At 53.6% G+C, this 25,818-nt stretch overlaps 8 protein-coding genes across 8 annotated transcripts; 3 read left to right on the top strand and 5 right to left on the bottom strand.

Annotated features, from left to right (window-relative positions):
* Nucleotides 1-924: 924 nt before the first annotated feature.
* On the top strand, nucleotides 925-8,435 carry AB675_5343 (Eukaryotic translation initiation factor 4E type 2; the record flags this gene model as incomplete). The annotated part of the gene is made up of 8 exons (XM_018145550.1): nucleotides 925-962; nucleotides 1,014-1,778; nucleotides 1,827-2,031; nucleotides 2,334-2,938; nucleotides 2,987-3,041; nucleotides 3,096-6,624; nucleotides 7,753-8,040; nucleotides 8,206-8,435. The coding sequence occupies 8 exons, from the start codon at nucleotides 925-927 to the stop codon at nucleotides 8,433-8,435; spliced, it is 5,715 nt and encodes a 1,904-aa protein (XP_018001963.1).
* A 947-nt stretch (nucleotides 8,436-9,382) lies between these two features.
* On the bottom strand, nucleotides 9,383-11,315 carry AB675_5342 (tRNA (adenine(58)-N(1))-methyltransferase non-catalytic subunit trm6; the record flags this gene model as incomplete). The annotated part of the gene is made up of 2 exons (XM_018145549.1): nucleotides 9,383-11,114; nucleotides 11,227-11,315. The coding sequence occupies 2 exons, from the start codon at nucleotides 11,313-11,315 to the stop codon at nucleotides 9,383-9,385; spliced, it is 1,821 nt and encodes a 606-aa protein (XP_018001886.1).
* A 575-nt stretch (nucleotides 11,316-11,890) lies between these two features.
* AB675_5341 (uncharacterized protein) lies at nucleotides 11,891-12,358 on the bottom strand (the record flags this gene model as incomplete). The annotated part of the gene is made up of 1 exon (XM_018145548.1): nucleotides 11,891-12,358. One exon carries the CDS (start codon nucleotides 12,356-12,358, stop codon nucleotides 11,891-11,893), a length of 468 nt encoding a protein of 155 aa, XP_018001922.1.
* Nucleotides 12,359-13,126: 768 nt separating this feature from the next.
* AB675_5340 (uncharacterized protein) lies at nucleotides 13,127-13,516 on the top strand (the record flags this gene model as incomplete). Its single annotated transcript, XM_018145547.1, has 2 exons — nucleotides 13,127-13,307; nucleotides 13,377-13,516. 2 exons carry the CDS (start codon nucleotides 13,127-13,129, stop codon nucleotides 13,514-13,516), a joined length of 321 nt encoding a protein of 106 aa, XP_018002100.1.
* A 697-nt stretch (nucleotides 13,517-14,213) lies between these two features.
* AB675_5339 (Peroxisomal membrane protein PMP47B) lies at nucleotides 14,214-15,360 on the bottom strand (the record flags this gene model as incomplete). The annotated part of the gene is made up of 3 exons (XM_018145545.1): nucleotides 14,214-14,341; nucleotides 14,395-15,127; nucleotides 15,178-15,360. 3 exons carry the CDS (start codon nucleotides 15,358-15,360, stop codon nucleotides 14,214-14,216), a joined length of 1,044 nt encoding a protein of 347 aa, XP_018001792.1.
* A 919-nt stretch (nucleotides 15,361-16,279) lies between these two features.
* On the bottom strand, nucleotides 16,280-19,013 carry AB675_5338 (uncharacterized protein; the record flags this gene model as incomplete). Its single annotated transcript, XM_018145544.1, has 3 exons — nucleotides 16,280-16,789; nucleotides 16,843-17,630; nucleotides 17,729-19,013. 3 exons carry the CDS (start codon nucleotides 19,011-19,013, stop codon nucleotides 16,280-16,282), a joined length of 2,583 nt encoding a protein of 860 aa, XP_018001959.1.
* Nucleotides 19,014-20,603: 1,590 nt separating this feature from the next.
* On the bottom strand, nucleotides 20,604-22,608 carry AB675_5337 (putative transporter; the record flags this gene model as incomplete). Its single annotated transcript, XM_018145543.1, has 5 exons — nucleotides 20,604-21,209; nucleotides 21,259-21,565; nucleotides 21,734-22,139; nucleotides 22,187-22,262; nucleotides 22,306-22,608. The coding sequence occupies 5 exons, from the start codon at nucleotides 22,606-22,608 to the stop codon at nucleotides 20,604-20,606; spliced, it is 1,698 nt and encodes a 565-aa protein (XP_018001771.1).
* Nucleotides 22,609-24,304: 1,696 nt separating this feature from the next.
* AB675_5336 (uncharacterized protein) lies at nucleotides 24,305-25,572 on the top strand (the record flags this gene model as incomplete). Its single annotated transcript, XM_018145542.1, has 2 exons — nucleotides 24,305-24,386; nucleotides 24,509-25,572. The coding sequence occupies 2 exons, from the start codon at nucleotides 24,305-24,307 to the stop codon at nucleotides 25,570-25,572; spliced, it is 1,146 nt and encodes a 381-aa protein (XP_018002112.1).
* Between the last annotated feature and the right edge of the window lie 246 nt (nucleotides 25,573-25,818).

The following is a 25,818-nucleotide window of genomic DNA, read 5'->3' as shown; positions in this document are numbered from 1 at the left end:
AGATTACCAGAGAAAATTGTATCAATCTTGTAGCGACGTGAACTTGATTACGGATGAGATGAGCACGCACAATGAGAGTGACTCGACTTTCTCGGACGTCTGGTGAAAACTGCATTGTGCTGTCTTCATGCCTCGTCATCACAGTACCACCCTCGTTCTCTTCCACGTCGCCAGAAGAATGTCAGAGGTGGTCGAAGACGCCAGACTACTGGACGGACACCCGAAGGCTCCCTTGGTGCAGAGAGCGGCATATTGGTAAGATAGATGTTCCGTCAATCAGGTCATCAAGACATCATGGGAAGCCACGGAGGCCCTCGCAATGATGGTTTTAGATGCGGATAGTGATATACTCTCGACCGACACATCGCAATCGCCAGCCTCATGGAGATAGAGCGAGATAACAGCTGATGATGATTAGGATTGGTGGTCTTGTAATAGTAGAAGAGAAGAGGAGACGAGAATTGAGGCTCCTCGACTTTTCTTTTTGGTGTTCTTGGACTTCTCCCAATTCGGTGGGAGAGTGTGGGGAAAGCACCCTGCAGTGGTCCCAGCCCAGCGCAGTTCTTCATTTTCGATCACCATTCTTGTTCCTGAATATTAAAACACCCAAATACAGCATTCACCACACGATAATCACCAGCCAGCGACACCAAAGCACCAACTAACCACCTGACATCTCTATACGAAAACCAAACTACGCCCGCATTAATGAAAAGCAAGCCATAACGACGTCCTCCCTGATCGATCCCGCTCGTGACCACCTATCACTTCGACCGCATACACAGAGCGCACCCGTTCGTCGCCTCTAGCTCGCATCCGCACATTCGTTCGAAGCACCGATCGCATTGCATGAAGCATAGCGGGCGTCTGCTCCTCCTGTCACTCGCTTGATATCCCTTCCGCCAACACCTCAACTCACCGCTCATGGAGAATGCCAACCTCTGGACTCGACGATCTAACAAGTAAGATCAGCTCGACTCTGGTGTCCAAATGCGTCCTGCTAATGAGAATAGTGCCGCAAAGCTGTCACTATCCGTGAAGGACTCTGACAGTAAGGACGGCAATAAAGTTGACTCCCCGCGATCATTCAAACGAGCTGGCGATACATCATCACATTCCAAGCGAGATCCCTTCAGCGCCATAACACCGGCTGCGATCAAGTCTCCGGCAGCGGGCGCTTCTTCGGCCTTTGATTTGGGAGCCGGCGGTGCTTTTGCTTCTTTTGGTTCAGCAAAGACGCCCAAAACTCCAGGCGCAGGAACAGCATTTGACTTTTCTACAAAAGACAAGAAGGAGAAGGAGCCGGAATCAGCTGTGGGAAAGCCAGAGACGAAGGCCCCTGTAGACACATCAGCAACTGATCATCCTCTGCGCAACAGTTGGAACCTGTACTACCGCCCTCCAGCGAACAAGTACTCCGACTACGAAAAGTCGACGACCAAGATCGCCACTATCTCTACGGTCGAGGCATTCTGGGCCATCTACTCTCACCTCAAGCACCCGTCAGCTCTCCCGACCGTTTCAGATTACCACATTTTCAAGGACGGCATTCGGCCTGTGTGGGAGGACGAAGCCAATAAGAGAGGCGGGAAGTGGATTGTCCGCCTTAAGAAGGGCGTCGCGGACAGGTACTGGGAGGACCTGCTGCTCGCCATCATCGGCGATCAGTTCCTCGAAGCCGGTGACGAGGTGTGCGGTGCGGTGTTGAGCGTTCGGTCTGGTGAGGATGTGTTGAGCGTCTGGACAAAGATCGACGGAGGACGCAACATCAAGATCAGGTAAGCAAACCAGCTCTCCGTTTGCGTATATGACTGACCTTTCTGCAGAGAGACGATCAAACGCATCCTCGCCTTCCCACCGGACACGAACATCATCTGGAAGAGCCACGATGACTCCATCGCACAACGCTCAGCCCTCGATGAGGCTCGCCAGCAAAAGACTAGTGGTGCTCCTGGTCAGGATCGCCCTGAAGCCTTGAGAAGGCGGACCACCTTGAACGACGATTTGGATCGTGGCAAGGGCAAGGCCACTGTAGCGCCATAGTACTGGCGACGTCTCATGTCCGGCATGTTATATTAGTGTACTCTATCACTGGATAGGTAGTTTCAAGAGACGAGGACGAATACCCGTCAATCACTACGTTTGGCTTATGGCCGACCTCATCTGACTTGTCCGCCAATCTGTGCTTTATGCCCTGCGTGTGCTTCTGATACTTCGCGTCCTTGTTATGTGTCCTCGATATTGTAGTATTTATTGGTGGACTAAGCGACAATGAATGCACGAACCTTCTCCGCACGTCACACCTCCAGATCGCGCCAAAGTCAACAATCTAGAGTAATGTCCTCGATAGTAATTGCTCTGTTTTCGCGCTTACCAAGGATGAGAAAAAGAAGAGACGACGGCAGATGTTAAAGTCCTTTGCTCAAGGCATCGTAACTTCCATCAGTGACCTCTTCCACGACTCACATGGCAGCCACGATCGGTTCTCACCTGAACTCGAGGCGCGCATTGATCCCCCACCTCTACCACAACGACCGCCCAACAACCACAAACGCAAACGTGTTGCGGCATATTGTTCCGTTACTGAACATGAACGTTCCTATCCTTCCAATTCAAAGAGACAGAGTCGCCGTCGATCCCTCATGAGCGACTCACCATTCTTCGTGCCGCCGCCTAAGAATCCGCTGGACAAGAAACAAATACCGAGCAAACATGTCCATGAAGTAGGCGCAAATGCTGCGCTTTATGCGCTCCCACAGCAACGGAAGCCTCGCTTACCCGTGGAGATATCGGACTCTTTCAGCGACGACGTTGACAGGGCGATCACACTTCGAGGCTCGCGATCGTCCTCACCACGCGCAACGAACCCTCTTGTTAGGAGCAACACTCGTGCGCAACAGCGGCAGCACGAGCAGCGTCTGTTACCTCCAGAACGATAGTAAGGCACAAGTGCAACAATAAAGAGCATCATACTGAAATTCAGCAGCACACCGGATCCGGATGCATTGATCGTCGCCGATCCCATGGCGAAGAATCAGCAGGTACTTGCAATCTAGAACAAGGAAGTATCCCACAATACTGACGGCCAACGGTAGTTCACAAGCGGCAAGAAGGGTATACCAGGAGGCTTCCAGCCACACAACACACTGAATCAAAGCAGTGGTGGTCCAACCCAGTCGAGATCTCAGTTCATAAGCCGCAACGTGCGCAGATATCCAGTAGGGTCCGAGCCTCCGAACAAAAAGCAGAAGCTCGACCACACTGGTACCAACGGCAGTACGACAACCTCGAGTCAGAACCATAGAAAGTCCCCGTCGGTAACATCCATACCTGAAAGCAGCAGCACAAGCCAACTGAGGTCTGCCGTCAGGAACCTTAACAATCCGATCGCTCGTCGCCCTACCAGCGCGCATGGGTCGCCAGTAGTGAATGGATCACGACCGAGGGACACTGCACAAACACATGCGGGGTCATCGCATCAGTCAAAGCGGCGGACTCAGTCTTCCGCCAGCGACGCCATTGTCTCGCCCTACTACATGGCGGCAACTTCGACCAACGGTGCAAATGACCGCAGCAATCCAGAGACAATTGAGAGCGGAAGTGATGGCGAGAGTGGCTCCGATTTCACGAAACAGGCCGCTGCGCAGCGCAGAGCCGATCGAATCTCCACGGTCTCGCCGACTCGCAGTGTTCAGATGATAGATACGAATGGTGCCGGCACGTCCAAAACCACGCCGACACACCTCTCGGATTCGAAGCACCTCTTCGCACCAGCTGAGAGTCCTGACGCGCTGCAAGAGGACTTTGAAGAGCCGAATACAGTTACTTCGGGGAAGGCGGCAGCTTTGACCAGTCCGAAAATCAGCGTTGCTCGACAAGAGAGAGAGGCTAAGGGCGGGAAGCGCCTTATGGATTTCATAATGGGTGATCCCAAGAGAGGCAGCCTGCAACGGGAGCCAAAACGACCTACACCTCCACCCACCGGGCTTGAAATCTTTAACCTGGTGCGACTCGCAGCTAATGGTCTACAACCCAAGCCCGATTTCTATGATTTTGTCGTCGACAAGAATGACGAGAAATGTTGGATCAACATCACCGACCCGGAACTCAGTTGGGACGCTGAACAAGGCACCTTGGCTCCTGTGAAAGGCCCCTGGAGAATCGCCAGCATTATCAACATCATTTACAGCGCAGATCCTGCGCCAATTGTGCTGCTGAAGTTTCGTGGGACTCAAGCCGGCACGTATTTTCAGATCATATTCGAGATGAAGAGCGAGAAAGCTGTCGTTGACTTCGTTAAGGCACTACAAGGCATAGATGCGTCGTTGAATGTCCATACAAGGGAAAGCACATGGCTGGAAAAAGTCTTTCGGAGACAGGGACCAACAGCGGTGTCCGGTAGCTACGACGAGTCCACCGGCAGTAGAATGGCTGCGCCGTCAGGTGAGATCAAGGAGAAGCGACGAAGAAAGCCGTCAGCAACGTCTGATAGCGACGACGAATTCACGCGCGGACCGGGACTGGCATCGGCAGCTGTGATCAGAGAGAAGAAGGGACGCCAGCCGGCGGATCTCAAGCGAACACGCGACATGCTCGACCCTCCCAGGAAGCCAACGACAGTGATATCAGGCAGTGAGCGCTCAGGCACGAGCAATGCGCCACAAATCTCGACCCGGCGAACGAGAACCTCCACTGAGCACGACCAGCAGCTGTCGTCTGCGCCGTCAGAAGAGCTTAACGAGCTTACACAAATCATAAATGGCCGTCCGCAGCGGGCCCGCGCAACGCGGCGCGCACAGGAAAGGGAAGCAACACCCCCAAGACCGGTCATCAAATTCTCGGAAACGGTTGGTTTGGGAGCGCCATGGAAGAAGGCGCTCATCTATCCTCCCGAGGCAAAGAAACAGGTCGAGGTCGATTTCGGCTCGCTCAAGCGATTCGATGACGACGAGTTCCTCAACGATACTCTGATCAATTTCTTCCTGCGGTACCTACAATACCAGACTGAGGTAAGTAACTCGCGATATTCGACCAAGCTACATTTCTTCAACACGTACTTCTATGAGAACTTGACCAAAGGTACCAAAGGCAAAGGGATCAACTTCGATGCCGTGAAGAAATGGACCAAGACTGTAAATCTGTTCAGCCGGGACTTTGTCGTCATACCAGTCAACGAGAACCTGCATTGGTACGCCATTATTATCTGCAACCTGTCATCCTACAATCGACCTCCAGAGGAAGTGGCTGAGGAGGACGAGAACGATCAGGTACAAGAAGTACAGAACCCTGACGATATTGAAGACCCCTCGGATACCACCAAAGCAACGAGAGAGACACAGGAATCGTTCGAAGAGCTCACAATAGCCTCAAGCCCTGCAAGAAAATCAAAAGGCCGGAAGAAGAAGAAGGCGGCACCTCTCAAGAAATACGACACCAAAAAGCCCGTCATCATTACACTCGACTCCCTCGGTCTTGGTCGGACTGCAACCTGTAGGCTGATCAAAGACTACATTGTGGCATTGGGCGAAGACAACGGCAAGGAGATAGACATTGACGAATTGAAAGCCATGACAGCCAAGATGATACCGCTGCAAAGCAACTTCAGCGACTGCGGACTCTATGTCTGTATGTACCTGGAGCAGTTCATCAAGAATCCATACCAGTTTGTGGAGGATATACTGCAACGCAAAGCCGAGGTTGGCTGGCCAGACAAGCCCGACGGCAGTGATTTGCGGTACCGAATGAGAAGTCTCATCATGGAACTTCATCGCGCACAGGAAAACGAGGAGAGCCAGTGGACGATACCAGGTCTGGGTAGTGTGATGGTCGACATGAAAGATTCGTCCAAGGCTCTGCGAAATTTTGGGACTGCTGTCACCGACAAGGAGGGGGATGACGGGCAGTCGTCGCCTCACGAGTCTGTCCAGGACATTCCGGAGCTGAAGTCTGATCTGCCGCATCTTACTCATGAGCGTTCAGTCGCAGATCAAGAATCAGAGCGGCCGGCGCCTGGCTTCGACCGCCTGCCATCCCCACCCAGAAAGTTCAAGAGAGTGAAGACAAAGGCGCCTGAGCACAGCATCTCGAACTCCTTCTCCACTAGTCACCCTCCGCCACGCAAGCTCTCACCTCAACGCACAGTTACGTCTTCACGTGAGGCTACAGCACAGCGCAAGGAGCTCAAGAAGACTGAGTTTCACGTTATTGAGGACGACAGTGATGCCGAACCTGAGCCAGTCCGGCCTGTACGAGGTGGGAAGCGACCAAGACTGTCGACTCCTGCCGCACCTCACGAGGGCAGTAATGCCGCGCAGCCTGAATCTCCACAGCCATCGCCTGCGCATGCTCGAGCCAGCCCCGCCGACAGCGTCACAACTCAGAATCTGCAGAATGGTATGCATATGATGCGGTCTGCGGACGGTGCTACGAAGGAGGGAGACGTTGACGACAGAAACGATGACGACTTGCCAGCATGGGCAGAATCTCCTGCCGAGGGAGTAGATCTGGATGCGCTCGAGCATGGAGTAGATCAGCAAGCAAGGAGCGTCAACCAAGAGATTTCGGACTCGTCGTCGGAGATTCCTGAGACCCCGGATGCGGACATTTCGCAGCGGGAGATGGGGAGTAGGGCAGGAGAGAATGAGATCATTATTGACTGATGCTCAACCGCGGTGTGGTTTTGGGAGGTAGAATGTGTAGAGCACGAATGTTCAGGCACTATTCATAAACATCGATGTCGTCTACCATTTCAATCACCGATTAATTCCAGGCCGAGTCTTCTGCACGTGCGGTTCCCTCGTTCAAGTTTGTGGCGACTACAAATCTTGTCATCCGGCGTACAATAAGCCCTCGCACTTTCCGCCTATTCCACCCCACTGCACCGTAGCAACTACCCGCGGAGCCGCATCACCGCCAAGGCATCTGTCATTGAAGCAACTGCGACTGGACATTCTTACATTCTGAGCAGTCCTTCTGCATTACAACCGCTGCACTTCGATCGCACTTCTATACAATAGCCTGCAGCCCACCGACTCCGACCCCGAGAAAACACTCCGTCCGGAGATCAAGCGAGTGAGCGCACGTACCGTCCTCACCACCGATCCACACCCCGCCGACGGCTGCAGGCCCCCGATTACGGCCACAGACAACGGTCCAGGCACGATGCCGGTACGTCTTCCTTCACATCGTCCGAACATGTCCGCGCCACACCTTGCACTACGTCGTTTTCGGGGGTTGCATCCCATCAACCGGATCCATCTTATGAACGAGGAAGAAGACTCAATCAAGACTGACATGAACTTGTGGTGATGTTAGGCATACCATTCAATCTTTCTGAATGATCAGGGACACCAACTTATAGGTACGTACATGAGCGAAGCGGGCGTGATGCAAAAGTGAGTGGATGGGACTGGTGGTGAGGCAGAGGACGGGTAGCTGTGGGGTAGTGAGATTGATGCATGCATGGTGGGTGGGAGGACGTGAGTCGGCGCGGACGAGGCATGGCAGACTGAGCGCAGCGAGGGTCTCAGAGTACGATGCAGCGGCTACACTGATGGGCGAGAGACTGGGGGCCTCAACCCGAGCCTTGCGCAGCGCGCGAGAATCAAGAGCATGAGAGCAAGCAACACCTTTGCGATTGGAACAGATCCTCCAGGAGCGACACTGCGAGAAGTTGGGAGAAACGGCAGCGCCAGCAGCGCAGCGGACCGCACAGCTCTCTATCGATCACACACTAACAGCCCACGCTCACAGGCAACACACCCCTCCTCCCACTCCGCACCAAAACCCGCGGCCCAGCCTACGCCCTTCCTCAACTCCCACCGTCCACCAACGCGCTTGATGTCGATCCGGACAGCGAGTCATACGATATCCTCGACGAAGTCCTGTCCTTATTCCGCGCCAACACCTTCTTCCGAAACTTCGAGATCAAGGGTCCCGCCGATCGGTTACTGATCTATGGGATCCTGTTTGTGAGTGAGTGCCTGGGGAAGGTGAAACCTGGGATGGACGCGAGGGCGGCGGAGAAGGCGCTGATTAATGGTGAGTGAGCATAAGCCATGGGACCAGCGAAGCGGTGGCACATGGCAGCAATCCATCGGCAGGAAGGGCGAGCGCAGCGAGCTGGGTCCTGCAAACGTTGCACTCGCCCTTCTCGACTACATTTCAACCCCGACAGACCCCGCAGCTGATATCTTTTCCGTGTAGGCGCACTCGACCATTTCGCAATCCCCTCAGACCCCAACTTCCCACTCAACCAAGCTTTCGAAGGTCCCAAAGACAGACAAGAAGCGGAAGTCTTGAGGAGTTACCTGAGTCAGGTACGGCAGGAGTTGGCTATGCGGTTACACGCGCGTTTGTATGAGGGTGGCAGTGCTGGGCCGAGTAAGTGGTGGCTGAGTTTTGGGAAGAGGAAGTTTATGGGGAAGAGTTTGTGAATGGCATTGCTTGCTGGACAGTGGGCTCGAAGATCAAGAGCACCGAAACGAGGTTCGCGATGCGGACGCTCAAGGGGGAGTTGCCACAAGTCATGTGTTGCTGATGGTAAATGCCACGCCGCAGCTCCTGCGCTCGTCCGCAATGCCACCAGCAGGTATGAACAAGGCAAAGCAGCACAGCTGCCATGATGACGGCAAACCAACGATACAGCGCAGCGTGTACATTGGCAGCATTCGTCCTGATCGTGTTTGATAAACCTTACCTTCCGAAGCTTCGATCAGCACGGCATAACGTAGATGCATGAATCACTTCATATGGCCCAAGCGCAGCGAATGTCGCTTTCTGATTTGTCCTGCTCTGCTCTGCTCTGCTCTGCTCTGCTCTGCTAGACCACAATGCCCCCATCTGGAGGACTCTTTGCAGCCCTTGCTTCCTCATGGTTCTGTTCTCGGTGATTCAAGCTAGCTTGTTCACTCAACCCATAAGGTGCAGTGAAGTCAGCTGTGCACGGACTTTTGTGTCGATATATATATATATATATATGTCTGTGGCGGCCAAAATTTGCGTACGAATCAGACGGCAGTCGAGACCATCCTATCTTTCAGCAGCATGGTGCAACGGCGAGCACATCATACAAGAGGGCGTAAGTCCCTTGTGAAGAGAAGATCCTAGTTCGATTCTGGGTGCTGCTATCCGTTTCTTCTTTTGCTTTTTTGCGATGGGAAATTATGATTACTGCGGTCTCATCAGGGGCTGTGATTGCATCAGAAGCAGGGACAGGATTACTGTGAGTCGGCTCTGCGTGATGTGTATGCACTACTACCTCCCATCGCCCACTCTAGCAAATACTCCAGAGCCAGCTCAAGCCCCGGCCGAACTCGCCCCATGCATTTCCGCGCCATCCATGTGACCGTCCAAGACTGTTCCCGCTACCTTATGACTCAGATCACGAGCCCTTCCCAGCATTCCTTCGCGCCTTCCCCCGCGCAGTAACCCGTCCCGTCAATGGCAGCACCCTCGTCGAACTCCAGACATACCCCTCGGCGCCACCTTTAGAGGTCATTTGGGGATGTGTGCGCCCTGGAAGCACCTGCCAGGTACGGACGCGGCTGGTTTGTAGCATTGGCGGAAGGAGGAGGGTTGGATTGAGCGGGAAGTCGGGGTTTTCTTCTGATGGGTTTGGTGGGATCGGTGGTGCTTGTGGATGTGAAGGCGGATCTAGCGACATGGTGCGATTGGCGTTTTGGGATGGGGTTTCTGAGGGAGGCGAGGATGGTGAGGAGGGGGGTTCTGCTTTGACCGCAGGTTCTGCTTTGACTGGCGTTTCTGTAAGGTCTTGGCGATGACCATTTTGCGCATGCTCGTCGATGATCGCCTCTCTCTGCTGTTGTTGCTCCTCCTGTTGCTGCAACCATTGCAGGTACGCGGTCCTCCTCGCAGTCGAGTACAGATCCGTCAGCTCCAACAAGGGTTCAACGTTGGGTGAGTACACCACTACCTGCGCGCCACCAGCTAGCAGCGGCACCAGGTGCTTTAGTATACTCACCGGGCTCGTGTAGCTCGCCACTACGAGCGCATCGTACCCGCCGTCCCTCGCCTCGTCCACGATAGCCTTGATCCGTTCCCACCGTCGACGTTTGCGGAAGTAGTTGCTTCTTCGGTTGCTTTTTAGCTTGGAGATCTCGGGCGGTGGGAGGATTGGCGGTTCTTGGTAGGCAGAGTCGGAGTTCGGGTCGAGGAGTTGTAGCCAGGAGAGGGTCTTGAGATGGGTATGGAGGGGGTGGGTGGGGGTCGGGTTGTGGATGTCGAAGTTGAAGTAGCGCAGGAGGGAGAGGTTGGGTTGTTGGTTCGAGTGGATTACGGTCAGGGTGTTGGTCGTGGCGGAGGATTGTATGGGAATCTGTGGGCGGCGGGGTTTTGTGGGTTGAGGTGCTGATTCAGCGGCTTGTGCTGGACCTTCGTCATCTGAGGCAGGCTCCGGGTCTGAAGAAGGGTTGGCTTGGTGTAAGATGCCCATTCGCTCTGCCATAGCTGCAACCAGAAGGCCACCTGTGTCGTCGACGACGAGGTAGCGAGACCCGGTATTTGACAGATTAGGCAGATGAGAATCGCCACTGGCATGAATGTTGGCCCAACACCCGATCAGCCCCAAGCTTTCGTTCCGGAGTTCCATCACCTTCGAAAAGTCCTTCTCGACCATAAGGAAGTCCGTCAAAGTCGCCACATCAAGCGGCAGTACAGTAAAACGCTTCATGTACTTCCGATGCTTCCTCAACGTGTACTTAGCCAACGAAAACGCAGTCTTCTGGTCGAGCGCCGTGTGCGACTGCATGATCTTGGCAATTAGATCTTTGGTCCGCCCTGTCTCGTCCTGCTTCAGCTCTTCAATCTCGGCCATGGTAAGGCGCTGGTTCGTTGGGTCATCTGTGATGTTGACATTGGACTTGTCGCCGGTCATCAGGCCATATTCATCGACCTCATTACTTGGTGTTGCGGCGCCACTCTCCGTCTCTGCTTCCTCCAGAAGAGTCGCGGCGTGGAGCTCTGCGGCAGGCACGATCCGCAATTCTCTGTCATCACAGGCATCTGCGCGGTCCAAGATTTCGAAAGTCAAGTGGTATGGGCGGCCGAACAAGTGGTTGGTGTGGAAAGAGCCATATTTGCCTAGATTGATGAGTCTGAGCAGACCAGGACAAGAGAAACAGAGTCAGCTACAGCTTTTCAATGCTGGTGGCTGATGTCTGTTGTTTCGAGCCTGTGATAGGGACGAGAAGGAAAGCAAACACCTACGAGTTCGGAGTGAGTCTTTCGATACGTGTCTGGTCGTTAGGGAGACGCAGAGCGACGTGTTGAAAGGGCCGGATGGAAGAGAAGTCCATCGTGGATGATCATTGAGCCAACGTGACTGTCGATGGCAAGAGATGGGGTCACTCGGACGGGAGACCTAAGAGCAGACTTTGCATTGACCAACGTTTTCATTTCAATATGTCAGCCTCGTATATATGGCAAGGCTGTGAGCTTGTCAGCCGGTCTCGCACTTGCCACCGGCGTGACTGCATCGACTAGTCTGCATTCGAAAAAGTCTTTGTCATGCCACAGCGATGAGTCGCGTTCCAGGAGTAAATGTGAAGTCCATTCATCCGGAAATACGCTCCTAAACCCAAGCCCGGGCGCATAGATTTGCGACAGTGTACTGCATCACTTCACTTAGGAGCATGTATATTCAAGGCTGTGATGCTCACGAGGAGACAGTCGTCCTCGTACGCTCCATGTCTGTCTGTCTCGTCCAGTCTTTCTCAAGATCTACACCAGTTGCAGTCTGTAACAGACTAAATCTGGGCGTCCGTCTCCCTCGTGCTCTCAGACAAGAGTCGAGTCACACGAACAGCCCATCAACCACTCTGTGGTCATGGAGTTGGAATCCTGGCAAATCAATGGGTCACGGTTTTCCTCGTCAGCTCTTCTTTCCCTTCCCGTTGCCCTTGCTCCCACCAAGACCAACACCCAAACAGAATGCCAACCTGATCGCCAACACCGTGCCCGTCACGCCCACATTGATCCAGTCCAAAGCCCTCCAGTCCTTTAACGCCAACCTGTCCTGCTTATCCAACGCCCGAAACACACTTCCCAAGATCGCCGCATCCACCACTGCGATACTCGCTTGCAGCGCCTTCCAGACGCCGACATCATGCGGTCGCATACGTAAGAGGAAGATCTGAAGAACCATGGTACCAGCTAGAAATCCGGCGGAACTCTGGAGAAGAACTTCGGTTTCGAGGGCGGGTGGAAGGATGGCACGAGGATTGTAGCTCTTCACAATGTCGCCTGGCAGGAAGAGATTGCCGATGACGCCGGTTGAGGCGACTATTGGATCTATCGTGGGGAAGAAAATCCTATAAAACGCGGGGATTGGCTCGGCCATGTCGGGTGATGTGCGATCGAATATGGTCCGCGAAGACCGCGAATGAGAAAGTGCAAGATCGAAGAGAGAACAAATTGGGAGGACTCAGGGGAACACTGGTGAACAAAGCGTTATCGTTTGTACAGCGTGTCAGTGTCTCGTCAGCATTGGCAGGTCGCCGGATCCTAAATCCTTTCTGGCCCACCTTCGATGCAAGGCACCGGCGGTTTTCTGCTAGCGCAACGTGGTGCCTAGCCCACACCCCGCCAAAGCCAAAATTGAAGTCGCGACACACCCACATATCCTCCAACTCATTCTATTGGGCATTGCAAGTACGAGCGCCTTTGGGATTGGCATGAACGATGACAAGATGATTTCCGAGAAGTTGACGATGACGAGCCTCAGTCTCGTGATCCAAACTTGAAAGGCAAACGTCAGGTCACGGGACTCGGTAATGCGCCACAAACCGGTTTTGGCTACGTCACTGAAATGTGGCACGGACGTCGTTTGCGAATCCATAGGGCAACGACTGCCCATGGCAACAAAGGAAAACAAACTGCCTTGAGGCTTCCTTCTTCAGTTCAAGTTCCTTCCAATCTCACTTATGACGTTCTGCTGATCTTCGCGTTTCCGTTTACCGCGTTCGTGACGATATAACTCGCGTGTGAGCCTCTGAAACTTTCCTCTCTTCACAGCCACCTCCACAAGTTCGTACGAAACACCACATACGCTCAGCTATCATTCAAACCACATTTTACACAGACCTTCTCCACCACAAGCACCGCAAACATGTCTTCAATCGTTAAAGGCCTCACCGACCTCGTCCAGGGCGTCTTCAACATCATCTACGGCACGATCGCGACCATCGTGAACACCGTCCTGGGCACCTTCGAAGCCGCCGTCAACTTTGTGGTCAGCCTGATCAAGGGCGTCTTCAACATCTCTGAGGACATTCTTAAGTTGATTGTTGGTACGTACTCTACTTGCCATTCCAGTGGATCGTCGCACCGGCAAAAAGGTGGCTAACAATACCAAATAGGAAATCTAGGACTCCTCCTAGGTCTCTTTCTCCTCTACTGGGGCTATGTCATCTACCAGCAGCGCCAGGGCAATAGTAACCCCCAGCCAATCAAGGAGTTGTCCGGCAAGATCAATGCTGCGGCGAAGAAGCAATCCTAGGCGGATCTGCCGCGTCAGAGTTCAATCGACACGTTTCTCGACGCTGAAGGCGGCCTGAACATGAGGACGAGCAATGGCGTCGAGATTGCCATTGGAGAAGAGCGCAAGTAGTAGTCGTGTTGTGAAAGTTGGGATACTACAGCACGAGGGACCCGTTGGACCCGGTCTGTACAGCGCAGAATGGCGCGGGAAGGAGCACTCAGTCGTGTCAGGCTGACCAACAAGGATCGCGCAGCGGACGATGCGTACAGTGGAGAAGACAAAATCGAAGTGGGGGAGCGAATCGTTGGATTGGTCTTTCATTTGAGGCAGGGGAATTTCCTGTACCTCTATCGCAGATACCCCCTTTCCCATAGCATGTAGTTTTCATAGCAAGCATTCCAAGCCGTACACCCAGGCCTCCGTGCGAACGCCGTCACCGCACTCCTGAGCCGCAATCGTAGCTGCAACGAGCGATTTTATCCTGTGTAAAAGTGGTCGTCTGTCACTCAAGGCCTCTTGGCACACTACACCTATTCGAAAAGCGTGCAGTTCATCTTCAGTTCGTCCACAGCCTCCCATGACAACAGCAGCTGTAGATCTCAGCATTTTCTCACAGAGGGCCACGCCAACAAGCCGTAGAGTACATGACGTAGCTCGCAAGCAGTGCTTCTAAGCTCCAGCAAACTGTTTTCAACGAGGGTTGCTGGCCGTACTCCTAGATCCGAACCGCGTTCTTCGTGGCGACCTTTTGACGGGCTTTGACCATGGCGTCGTACAAGACGTCCTTGAAGGCGAAGAGGAATGCCGCTGTGAGGACTGATTGAGAGACTTTGGGGACGATACCTGCAGAGACTCGTGTCAGTACTGAAAAGATGATCATCTCGGCGCCAACTTACCCTTGTATAACCCAGCATACCCCTCCTCCGTCACAATCTTGTTCAGACTCTCCGCCATTCCCACTGCCTTCTGCCCCTGGACCTTCTTCGCCACATGCGCCCGACTCTTGACCGTGATGTACGGATACGTGATACTCGTAGCCAACAACTTCCCCAACGCACCCAACAGGAAAGAATCCCTCGGCCCAACCTTGCGCCTCTTCTCAAGGAAGTTCTTCAATTGCTCGTAGATGGTATACTGCAGAATCGGGTTGATAACCAACACCAACGCAGGCAACACACCCGCGAACAGCGCACTTGGCCCCTCCTCCTTCAGAAGTGTAAGCAATGTGCCGATCGTGCTCGGCTTCTTGCTCTTCTTGAAGCCCTGCGCCTCCACATCCTTCTCCTCACCATTATTCGCCTTCGCAGTCATCCGCGTATTCACAACCCAAATTGGGTTCGTGATCAACACCGTCGCGCTCCCCGCCACCGCGCCGGCAATCATGCTCTCGATGGTCCCCAATCGCTTCGACTCTCCTCGCGCGGCTTTGGCCTTTTCGAAGCCCGCTCGGGTCCACTCGTACCAGTAGTAGTAGACAAAGTTGGTGACGCTGATGCCTACGACGGCGGAGTCGATGCCGGAGTACAGGCCTGTGATGCCCTCGCGGTTAATGATGTGGCGGGCGGAGGCGAGGGAGGATTCGTTGGCGCGGGCGGACTCGACTTGGGCGCGGGTTGAGAGGGTGATGAGCTACAGATCAGTCAGTTGGATAGGCATGGAAGGGGGATGGGTAGGCGTACTGGGTATGTGAGCGCAGTGGCGATGAGTCCGCCGCCAGCGCCGGCGAGGGCATGAGCGATGTTGTCGGATTGTTGTGCTGCGCTGGTGGCTGCTGGTGCGGAGGGGGAGCTGGTGGAAGAGGAGGAGGACAGGTCTCCTTCCGTCGGCGCCGGCGCCTCTGGCAAGTTCTTTGGTGTATTCATAGCTATGTCGTATAATTGATCTGGGAGCTGTAGTCCGAAAGTTTGAGAAGAAGGGAAATGGACAATGTATGAACTGGAATGCCTATGCCATGACTGTTGAGGTGCAGAGCGATCTTGGAAGTGCATGTGAAGCAGTGACGGCACGAACACGGAAAGGAGCGATGTTTGCCGAGGTTGTCCTGGAAAGGCAGGTCGACCGAACCCCTTGATACCAAAGTTCCGAGCCATCCCGAACCCCTTCTCTTTCATGGTGGACTCATGGCATATCTTCGCGCATTGACACGGGAAGACGTGTACACGAGGAGAGTTCTTGTCTCTCGCGTTGAGTGCCTTTCGAGCAAGGGTACATGACCCCAAGCTATAGAATAATACAAGGCGCCACGGACTTGTATCGCACGTCTCTCATCTCATTCTGGAAGTGCCTCTGCTCACCCTCTCTAACACTGCACCCATCACAATGCTCTAGTAGCGCAGGCTACACCACGAGCTCCCAGGAGCATCGGAACTAGCTCACCCCGCCCGTTAGCTGCAACTGCTACCGAGGCATGGTAATAAGACAGCCTTGAAGAATTTCTTCCGGAATGGAAGAAAGACAGGAGGGAGGACGTATGCTTGGCCCTACTTATACCTGTTCGACCAAGTGAGAACCCGACGCAAAGCGAAACGATCACTGCACTGAGCTGGAGGGAAATCTTCACTTTTCGTCTTGATTGAGAAGCTCTCTACGTGGTAATGAGAAGCCCTCCAGGTGTATATGGTCACTGGGCCTCAGGAGTCTCGTCATTGTGGATCTCTAATCGGAGTGAGCATGCTGCTTAAGAAAATTATGCTGTCCTGGGAATCTCGTATCTCATTCATGCAGACTCTGGTAATGGTTCCGTCAACAGACCAGGCCCTGTCGAACGCATCCACATACCAATCATGAACCAATCTCCGCCACACCAGCATGCCTAGGCACCGTCTCCGCCAGCTCGAACCTCGTCACGCCCTTTACCACGGCCAACAGCTCTGCATCCCCTTCCAGTTGTGCGTACCGTGCCGCTGTGTTGCCCTTCCCATCAACAAGACTTGCATCCGCGCCGGCTTCTAACAACCGCTTCACTACCTCCAGTCTCCAGCCTAGCATCTTCGCCCGTGTCGCTAGCTGCTTGTCCGTACCCGACGTAGGGACGTCCGTCTTGATGATGGCGTACATAAGGGCGGTCTTGCCCCAGCTGTCTGCTTTATTCACGTCGAACAGATTTCTGCTGAGAAGCAGTTCGACAAGTGGTAGCTCGCAGTGCCGTGCTGCGTCTGTGAGAAGGTTGCCATACCAATTCTCAGGGTACGTTTTCGGTAGCTGGGAAGTTGGCTTGTCCAGGATGGCGGTCACTACGTCGATATAGCCAGGCGACATGCCGCGAGGAGTGGAGTGTGGTCTGACCGATCTCTGCAATCTAACTTGATGTTCAGTTGCTCGACCAGGATCCTCGCGCATTTCACGTTGCCTTTACTGATTGCGAGTAGTATTGGCGTGAAGACCTCGCCGGATGTGAAGCCTGCCTGGTAGACACCAGAGTTGATGTCTGCGCCATCCTTCACTAGGACGGCTACGTCTTGATGGTGATCTCCAGGGACCTCGCAGAGCAGGTGTATAGCGGCGTATCCTTTGCCGGTCGCAGCCAGCCCCCGTGCAGAGCTCTTGCCATTTTCGATGTTCTTCCGCAGGGAAGCCTCGCGAGTAGGCCAAGCGTTCAAGCCGTACTTCTCGAGGCGCTCAAGGCCAATCTTAGCGGCTTTACTGGTCTTGCCTGACACGGAGAGCCGGCGGACTTCTTCGACAATGTCCTTGAAGCTACTTGTGGACACGTCGATTGAGCTGGTGCGAACGGGTGCCAGTTCGGAAGATGAGTATCTGTGTGTGTCTTTGGTTTCGCGGGTTGGGATCCGGGTCATTTGGCGAGGGCTTGTTGGTTCGGGTAGTCCAGTGCCGCTGACTTCTGTTGGGTGCCGGCGGACAGGCTGAATCATGGGGTCAGTGTATGGCTTTGTTTCGTGGAGGTTGGAGATAGAAGGACGACCACCGAACATTGACTTAAAGCGACCAGTCTTGGGTTGCGAGTTCGTCCAAGGTTCTTGGGTGACTGGTGCCGCTGCCTCCGACGGCGGTGGAGAGACCGTTGGAACAGTGATGGCTGTTGCCGCCTCGCTAAAGACCTCTTCGTGCGCAGACAGTATTGAGGTATTGCTGGGTTGGACGTCTAGGAATGACATGAACGCATCTGCAGTCTCTTCGTCTTTCAGTAGACGGTATATCTGTATCAACAGCTCCAAAGACTCGATCGTCTTGCTGTCGGACTCGCCAAGAGTATCTGTGCGGGCGTCATACGCTTCATGGCGTAGTCTTTCGCCTCTTCGTAGTTGCCCATCTCTCGGTACACTTCTCCAAGAAGGTGGCATGCAGCCAGTGACTGCAGTTGATCTGCCTGATATGCTGGGAAGACGCTCTCTTCAGCGGGACAGTCAGATGGGAAGATATTCTCGTCCAAGTCTGACACCCGCTTCAGCATGTCGATGCAATCATCGTATTTCTGCTGCTTCAGGCAGGATTGTGCCAGCATGAGCACTATCTCCGCAGGGTGATATGAGATCCGGCCACTGAAGTCGTGTTTTGCCAGAATTGCTAACGCCTTTCGGAAGTTCTTCTCGGCACTCTCGTGCTTGCCAGCTTTGACTTGCTCGGGGCCGTTCTTCAGGAATGCCTCTGCCAGTTTAAAATTCCTCTCTTCGGTTCGCCGCTTCGCTTGGAGCTGCTCGAGAGCCATGGCGTTCTCGGGCTGGCCCCCGCCCGAAATGTTGACATCCGACGCCCACATTGCGATTGTGTGCCGCTTCTCGAGTGGTGAGTTGCCGACCACGCCACCATGGAATTTGGGTGTGGGCTCGATTGCGGGCGATATTGTGCTTAAGTTGGAACGCTCGGTAGCGCGAGCAGACGCGTCAGTGACAAAACGTCTTGCAAAGTCGAAGTAGTTGTCCTTTCCTCGAGCTCTCGAGCCATCGACGGAGCCAACGACAATTGTTGATCCTCTCAAATCCTCGGCGGTCGGACGATCGAGTCGACACCTGACGTCGGAAACCATTGCTTCTAGTCTGTGAAACTTGATGTCAAGGTCCCGTTGCATCGTTTGAGTCATGTTACGGTGTTCTTGCTGTGTCATACATGTGACCAGCTGAATGGATAAGGAGATGTTGGAGTTGAAGTACTTCAATCTGTCGCGCAGTGTACCGAGTTCGCCTTTACGCACGCTTTCCTCGAATTGCATCCTAGGCCGTCTCACAATCCCAGATGATCTGTTGATTTTGTCGAGCACCTCCGTAATCTTCGTCATAGTCATTAGCGAATCATCCGCAGCATCACGGACTGCATTCCAGAGTCGCTTTCCGTCGGCTGTCTGATACGACTTGCCGGCCGCATCTCTGAGCATAGGATCGTCCAAACATGTCTTGACTTCAGCATAGGTCCTTTCAAGTGTTTTGATCTCCTCGTAGAATCCGCGTATGCGTTCGTCTGCTGTGCGGACGTCGATTGACCAGCGCGCAATAGCTTGGGTTGTCGTGAAGCAGAATCCGACAATCTGACCAGCTCCAGCTATGATCGAGAGCGGATCCATTGTCGCATGAGTTTACGAAGTATTTCAAGGGGGATCGAGTGACCGTAGATACATTATGTGCTCGGAACGGCAAGCTTAGCAAGTCACGAAGTCGCGGAAGCGTCGTGGGGTCCGGTGGCCATGTTATAAGGCAACGTTCTGTCAAAAGCCAAAACTCCGTATCTGTAGGCAGCGTGACCGTACCTCAAAGACCCGACCACGGGGAAGATAATTGTGGAACGGGCCTTTGCTGCCTTGAACCATGGTTGGAGCTTCGTGACAGGTGGACAGTGCGAACCTGCCTGTTCCCGAGGGGTGCAGGTGCAGGGGTCGAGCTCTCGCTTCGGGTTTAGCCAACAGGGCGTGGAGGCTGAGCTGTTTTTGGCGTGCTGGTCGCCTCTGTCCCGCCTATCGGATGGGGGCACCCTCACACGTCCCGTGTCCAGAAAGTACCACGATTTAGTGACTTGATACTTTCACACATGGCCCGTGGGCAGGGCTCTTGAGGCGCAGCAAAGTACTGTTGATGTGAAGCTTCATGCCTCATCTCACGGAGGAAGAGCATTACTGTGTACATTAGCACGAGCATCGCGACTCAGCGACATGACGTACTGTTCATCTGTTGCTCTAAGTCAAACATTGTGGCAGTGCACGCATGGGCTCTTTGTTAGAAATGAGCCGCCTCGTTAATGGTGTGTAGCAGACCAGCTGTAGAATGCACAGCTACTGCTGCACTCGAGCAGCGGTGCGTCCCGCCCATGCTGTTGCTGATGTCTTGGTCGTACGAACGCGATCGATACCGGATTGTGCGTTACCGTCGCACGGTTGGACATTGTTGCTCTGTCGACCGATGGATATGATTGAATGCAGAAACCACAACGGATGGAAAGAAGATGCGTAAATGTCGGGGATTGATTCACCAACAGCGAAGACTTCAGCACCAAACCTACTACCCGAGACCGTACAACTGGCGACTCTCAGCATGCTCTTTTCGACCTCTACTCGGCCCACACAGCGGCTTTATGCAGATCCATGTTTCGACTAGACACTCATACAGGCTGCATCAACAGACGACTTATGACCACGAGAGGAGTAGACTTGTTCGGACATTATATCGCGGCCTCCCCTCAGTCAAAATGTCAGGGACAAAGAGACCATCATCGGGTGCGTGCAACGGACAACTCGTACTGGGAGCAGAGGCTTCTGTCGGGTCAGGTAGGTTCGCGAGGGTTTGGTAGCGATGGCTTGTCAAGCGTCTGGCAGGGAGGGTTGTGGTGTCGTGGTGTACTCCGCCTCTTTTTCTCTCAAACCGCTACTCGCATGCGCTATGGTGTTACTTTTGAGACTTGTGGATTCAACCAAAGAGGGCTGGGACAAGATTGATGGTGATCTACAAGAGGAACGTCTCGGCCGCTTATGCTGATGAGCGCCTCGAGAACTGGGGCATGTTGGGTCGCTCTTTCCATCCTACAATTGCTTAGCTGCAAGGCAGGCGCAGATTCCTACTCGGTGCTTCCGCTATAGGTCGCTCCTTCCTTCATGCAATTGCTGACCTGGAGTAGGCGCAGCGTTCTACTTGAAGGTATGCATTTGGCATTGGTTCAGTGACCTTCAATGCATGAAGCGGAAGTCCAAGCGCTTCGCTCCTTCGTCGGTCGTGTTCTGGATATAATCCACCTGTTCCTCGCCAGTCAGCTTCGCCCATGCTGCCTCCCTCCTTTTGTTCCTCCCAATATAGTAAAACTTGACGAAGAAGAACAGCGCAATGTTATAACAGCAGATGCCCAGCAAGATCTTGTTCCCACGAATATAGTATGGTCGGTCTTCCTCCCGGTAGATGTTGGACGCAACAATGTTGCCAGCCTGTACAAACATATTGTACAACGCCGCCGATACTGCTCTGGTGCGTACCGAGTTCGAGTTTCGGCTATTCCATGCAACGAGGATAGCATGGCAGTAGGGGTATGACAACAAGCCGGAGAGAAGGCCATATCGCACCCACCCGCTTGCGTTCTCGCCGAGGCCGACAAGAGCCACGAGGAAAGGGAAGATCCAGATGTTGCTCATGCTGGAGACAATGGATCGCTCATTGACTTTTTCAGAGATCCACGAAATGATGAGCAGATTGACACCGTAGATGAATTGCGACGGGATCGTGAGGAGATTGGCATTCAGCGTGCTCCAGCCCATGGTTCGGAGGATCAGAGCGAGGTAGTTCTGGGAGTGTCAGTAGAGTACACCGTGCGGATGTACAGAAGCCGCTTACCTGAGGAGGATTTGCAGGGATATATGTAGTCAGTCCGAGAAGGTAGACAGGCCAAAGATCGTAGTCTTTCAGACTCTTCCAGAGACGAATTGGCCCGACAGCCTGACGATTGTGCATATCACCTTTCGAAGGGTCATCTCTGAGGAGACGATTGACAAGGATCTTCTCCTCGCGCTCTGAGAACCAGCCCTTGCCTCGTCCACGTCCGGCAGTCTGCGTGATCGAGGTTGGCATCAAAACCCAACTTGCTATGCCGACGAGAAACGTAAAGGTGCCCTCAATCAGGAACAACCACTGCCAGCCAGACCTGTTTCGCCAGTATTGGTCAGCCTGAGCCAGAAGCTTGAGACATTGCGAGAGGCCAAAGCCTGGACAAGCAGGCAGTCTAGGGACCATCTAAGACAGCTATCTTTAACGTCCGAGACTATGTCCAGGCCAGACAACGCTTCAGGCTCGCTAAAAGAAAATAACATACCAGCCAGCAACGCCCCTCATCTGTAACACACCTGCGGCAACGAGCGAGCCAACAACCTGGCATACACTCAGAACGGTCCAGAACCATGAAAGGCGGATCGGCAACTCCTTAGATTTATACCGATAGGTGATATAGAGCACAGTATCCGGGATGAACCCTCCCATCAAGAGGCCTAGTAAGGCACGAACCGCAAAGTAGCCAGAGCGATTCTTCAGCCCAGCTTGAGACGCCGAGATCAGACTCCATGCTGTTATGATGAAGGGAATCCAGATGTCGGGGCCGAGCTTCTTGGATATGAGTCCGGAGGGGAGCTCAGCAGCCAGAAACGTTGTCAGAAAGATGGTCTGGCCGTAATTGAAGTCGTTGGTGTTCATGCCAAGCTCAGGTAGCATGTTGTCCGTGATAGCTGAGACGTGTCAGTCATGACCCTCGGCCTCAATGCTATTCGCCCACCTCTGTTGATGTTTCTACGATTCAGGTCAAGGGCAAGAAACATAAGCCAGCACCAAGACATGATGCGAAAGTCGATCTGCGCCATCAGCACTGTGATACATAGTGTCCAGAAGACTTACCTTGCGCTTGACAGCCTTCTCTTCCTTGGCGGACCACGTGAAATCTGGATCGAAGCGATGTCGTCCCTCATAGGTGGCTTGCTCGTAGACATTGCGCCAGTAATCAGCGACTTTGGGATTGGCAAACACATGATCACGTCCAGAACCGTAGTCGCCTTCAATGTCTGGTTCCACGTCACTTCGCTCATCGGATGCTAGGTCGCTGCCGGAGCTATGTCCATTCACCTTTGCTGTCTCCTTGTCGTGAAGGCCATTTTGCTCAGGGATGGTAGCAGGTTGCACTCCGGCGGTCTGCTGCGACATCTTGAATAGAGTACAGCGGTTGGCTACTGTGAGGAGTGCCCTGCTTGTAAATGTACTGCATATGTGCTCAAGCTGCGACAGATCAGACAAATATGTATTCGCATAACAGCCGGTCCCATAGTTTGGAATTTCGTTGCCAATAATCACATCATTCTCGCTACCACGACACCTTGCAATACAAGAGGGTCCCGGCCAATGACAGCGTCAGTATCAAGACTACTCATGCAAGCAGATCAAGCATCATTCGTCCACGAGGGAACCACGATCGATATCTTTGGCGAGTCGAACGCTGTTTCGATGGCCAAGACTCCGCCGATGTGGAAGCCAACATCAACCAGCCAATCTCATGCGCCACTGTCTTTGACGATAACGTCGTCAGTCCACAGGAAGAAGGAGCTCGCTAAGAGGAGTGATGATCGGAGGGGCTTGGCATGGACGATGTTGTGATATTGCCAAGCCTTGCGTGATCTTCAGCATCTACTTGTAAACTGTGGTGGGATATTTCTGGGAGGACTTCCTTTTCCGCACTGGATCGCCTAGCCTTACAAGTACGGCACTTCATGCGCTAGCTCATCGCAAGAAACCGATAGATCAAGCACTAGAGTCGTCAGTATCGGCAAACACGCCGGTCAAGCTCTACTGATGTTTCTTTGCGCGACAACCCTTGATACCGAGGAAAGACTTTTGGCACGCTCCTGGCTTTTCGAGGAGCTGTCACCGCGAAAAGGTCAATACTTTGTCAATAAGGAGCAGTTCGGTTTATGAGTGATGAGTGAAGGGAGCCATCACTTGACCATGGTTGGCAGGAGGCATCTGGCGCTCGAATATGTTTCGATGGTAATCCCCTTTACCATGCTCATAGCATCGGCGGTAAGTATCCGGTGCTCGCCGTACAAGCGTCGGTCGCTGCTGCATTGCGACGATGTTCTCGGAATGCTCAGCGTCCGATGCTCACAGGGAGTAGCTAAGAGCCTCCGGCCATCCTTCAATGTTTATCGATGGGAGGGCTGGTGTGAGTGCCGGTGAGCTTTGGGCGTGAGCCTTGGCTGTCTAACCCACTCCGCTACTCCAGAAAGGCCACTTGGAACACGTGGGTCGTTCGTTAGCAATTTGAAACGGCTATGGTGCTTGATGATGATGAGTAGGGAAGGAAGAGTGTCACAACTTAGGCCCTTAGTCCTTGAACAGTCTGGCGGGTCCGCCTCAACCAATCACAGAGCCGTATACTTGATTCTCAACCCAGCCGTTCTTCACCTTGCGACTTGGAGACCTCGTCTCCTCCGACGCCTGCTACAAACTACAATGTGGCCTAGTGGCTTGCAAGGAGCCAATGCTCGAGCGTCCCAGACAGCACCTGTGAACCACTTGGGCCATGAAGGCCCGGCAAGCCGTCCCGGGATCCCGAGATGCTAGACCATCCTACATGTCTCGCCCACACATCTGGGTCATCACGCGAGCACAGCAATGCTCTCCGAGCATGCCGTGCTATCGGCCCGAGCTTCACTTGCCCCAAGATCTGAGACGTCGATGATGCTGGAAGTATGCAACCCCGACGAACCGATAAGCCAGGTTTTCGGTGGCAGTTGAAGATGCCGATATGCTGTAAAGGCTCCTTGGGTCTGAAATCTCACCTTCGCAGAGAGTGCCAGTGCTATGAGCAGTATTCTGCGCTCTGTCGGCAGATCTCATCACCAACATGATGGACACAGAGGACTACAACATCAGTGACATCTTGCTTAACGTCAACAATCCGGCCGCCAACCACACCAACGTCAAAAGTAGAACCATAATCTACAATGCCCTAGCAATTGTGACCGTCGTCATCACCATCACTGTACGGTCCGCCGTCAGAGCCTTCATCGTCCACCATGTCGCCGTCGAAGATACCTGATGCTAGCAGCGGGAGCTTCAGCTGTTGCACTCTCAGCCTATGTGATCTATGGTGTTGGCTATGGACTCGGATCAAACATCTGGGACATTCCGCTCACGAAGATCGTTGAGAATGTGAAGACATGCATACAGACACTCTTCATCTGTGTCTGCCTACACGCGACGGCTCTCACTCTCGTCAAGCTGTCGATTATCAGCACTTACTGGAGGATCTTTCCTGTCCCGCTATTGCGGAGGGTTCTTCTCGGACTTGCCATAGTAATCATTGCAGTTGCCATCAGTACCATTCTCGGCACCATCTTTCAGTGTCGCCCCGTGGCAGGTGCATGGGACTTCAGCCTCGATCGGAAATGCTACCCTGTCGAGGATCTCCTCTACTTCTCCACAGCATTCTCGGTGTTCAGCGACGTCGTGCTGTGCCTTCTACCGCTGCCATTCTTCTGGAAGCTCGGCATTCCGAAGAAGGAGAAAGTCGTCGTCTCGTGCCTCTTCTGTTTTGGCTTGGTGGCCGCAGTGGCGTCAGTCGTCCGAATCACCACCCTCGGCCGTCTCCGCAACATCAACGCTACCAAGATCATCGTTCCAGCGCTCGACTGGTCAATCGCCGAGGTTCTTACCGGCATTGTTTGTGCATGCCTACCGTGCCTGAAGCCACTGCTCAACAAGCTTGCACCTGGCAAAGTCTTCGCCAGGCACTCCCTGCATATCAAGAAGTCGAGTGCGACGAGTACTTTCACAACGCGCACATCTAGGTCCGTGAGACAGCACAAGACTCTGCAGACGGGACCCGTTCGACCGTCTTCACAGCATCTTGCCCACCTCTCCACGTCCGGCAGTGGCCTTTGGCGCGGCCGTGGTCAGTCCTGGTACGTCACCAGCCCGAAGCCAGGCACTGTACCACTTCCAACCAACGTTATGGCTTGGTCGCAGGTGACCAAAGCCATTCCCTCCGCCAACGACAAGCACTCTGTTACAAGTCCACGCACATGGTACGACAGTGGCTCTCCCACAAGACAGACCACCCTCCTCGAGCGCCCTGGCGCATTGGTGGATACCTACACAATATCTCAATGAGGACTGTTGTTCTGCCGAAGGCGGGTTAGGGTAATTTCATGCTGTATTGCTGACATATACTATTTTTCTTACTTCAAAAAGTCCACGTAAACAGAGAGCGCGAACAAGGGTTCACGAATATACTCCGCGCTAAGCACGCGTGATGTCAGCCCTCAACCACAAACCTGGATCTCCAACCAGACATGCACGTCCGTCCCCCTTCAACTTGTAACTACGTACGTCATGTCTAGGCATATCCAGGCCTGG

Source organism: Cyphellophora attinorum (genome assembly GCF_001299255.1).
Source record: "Cyphellophora attinorum strain CBS 131958 chromosome Unknown Contig8, whole genome shotgun sequence".
Lineage (NCBI taxonomy): Eukaryota > Fungi > Ascomycota > Eurotiomycetes > Chaetothyriales > Cyphellophoraceae > Cyphellophora > Cyphellophora attinorum.
This window is presented reverse-complemented; position numbering and strand designations above follow the sequence as displayed.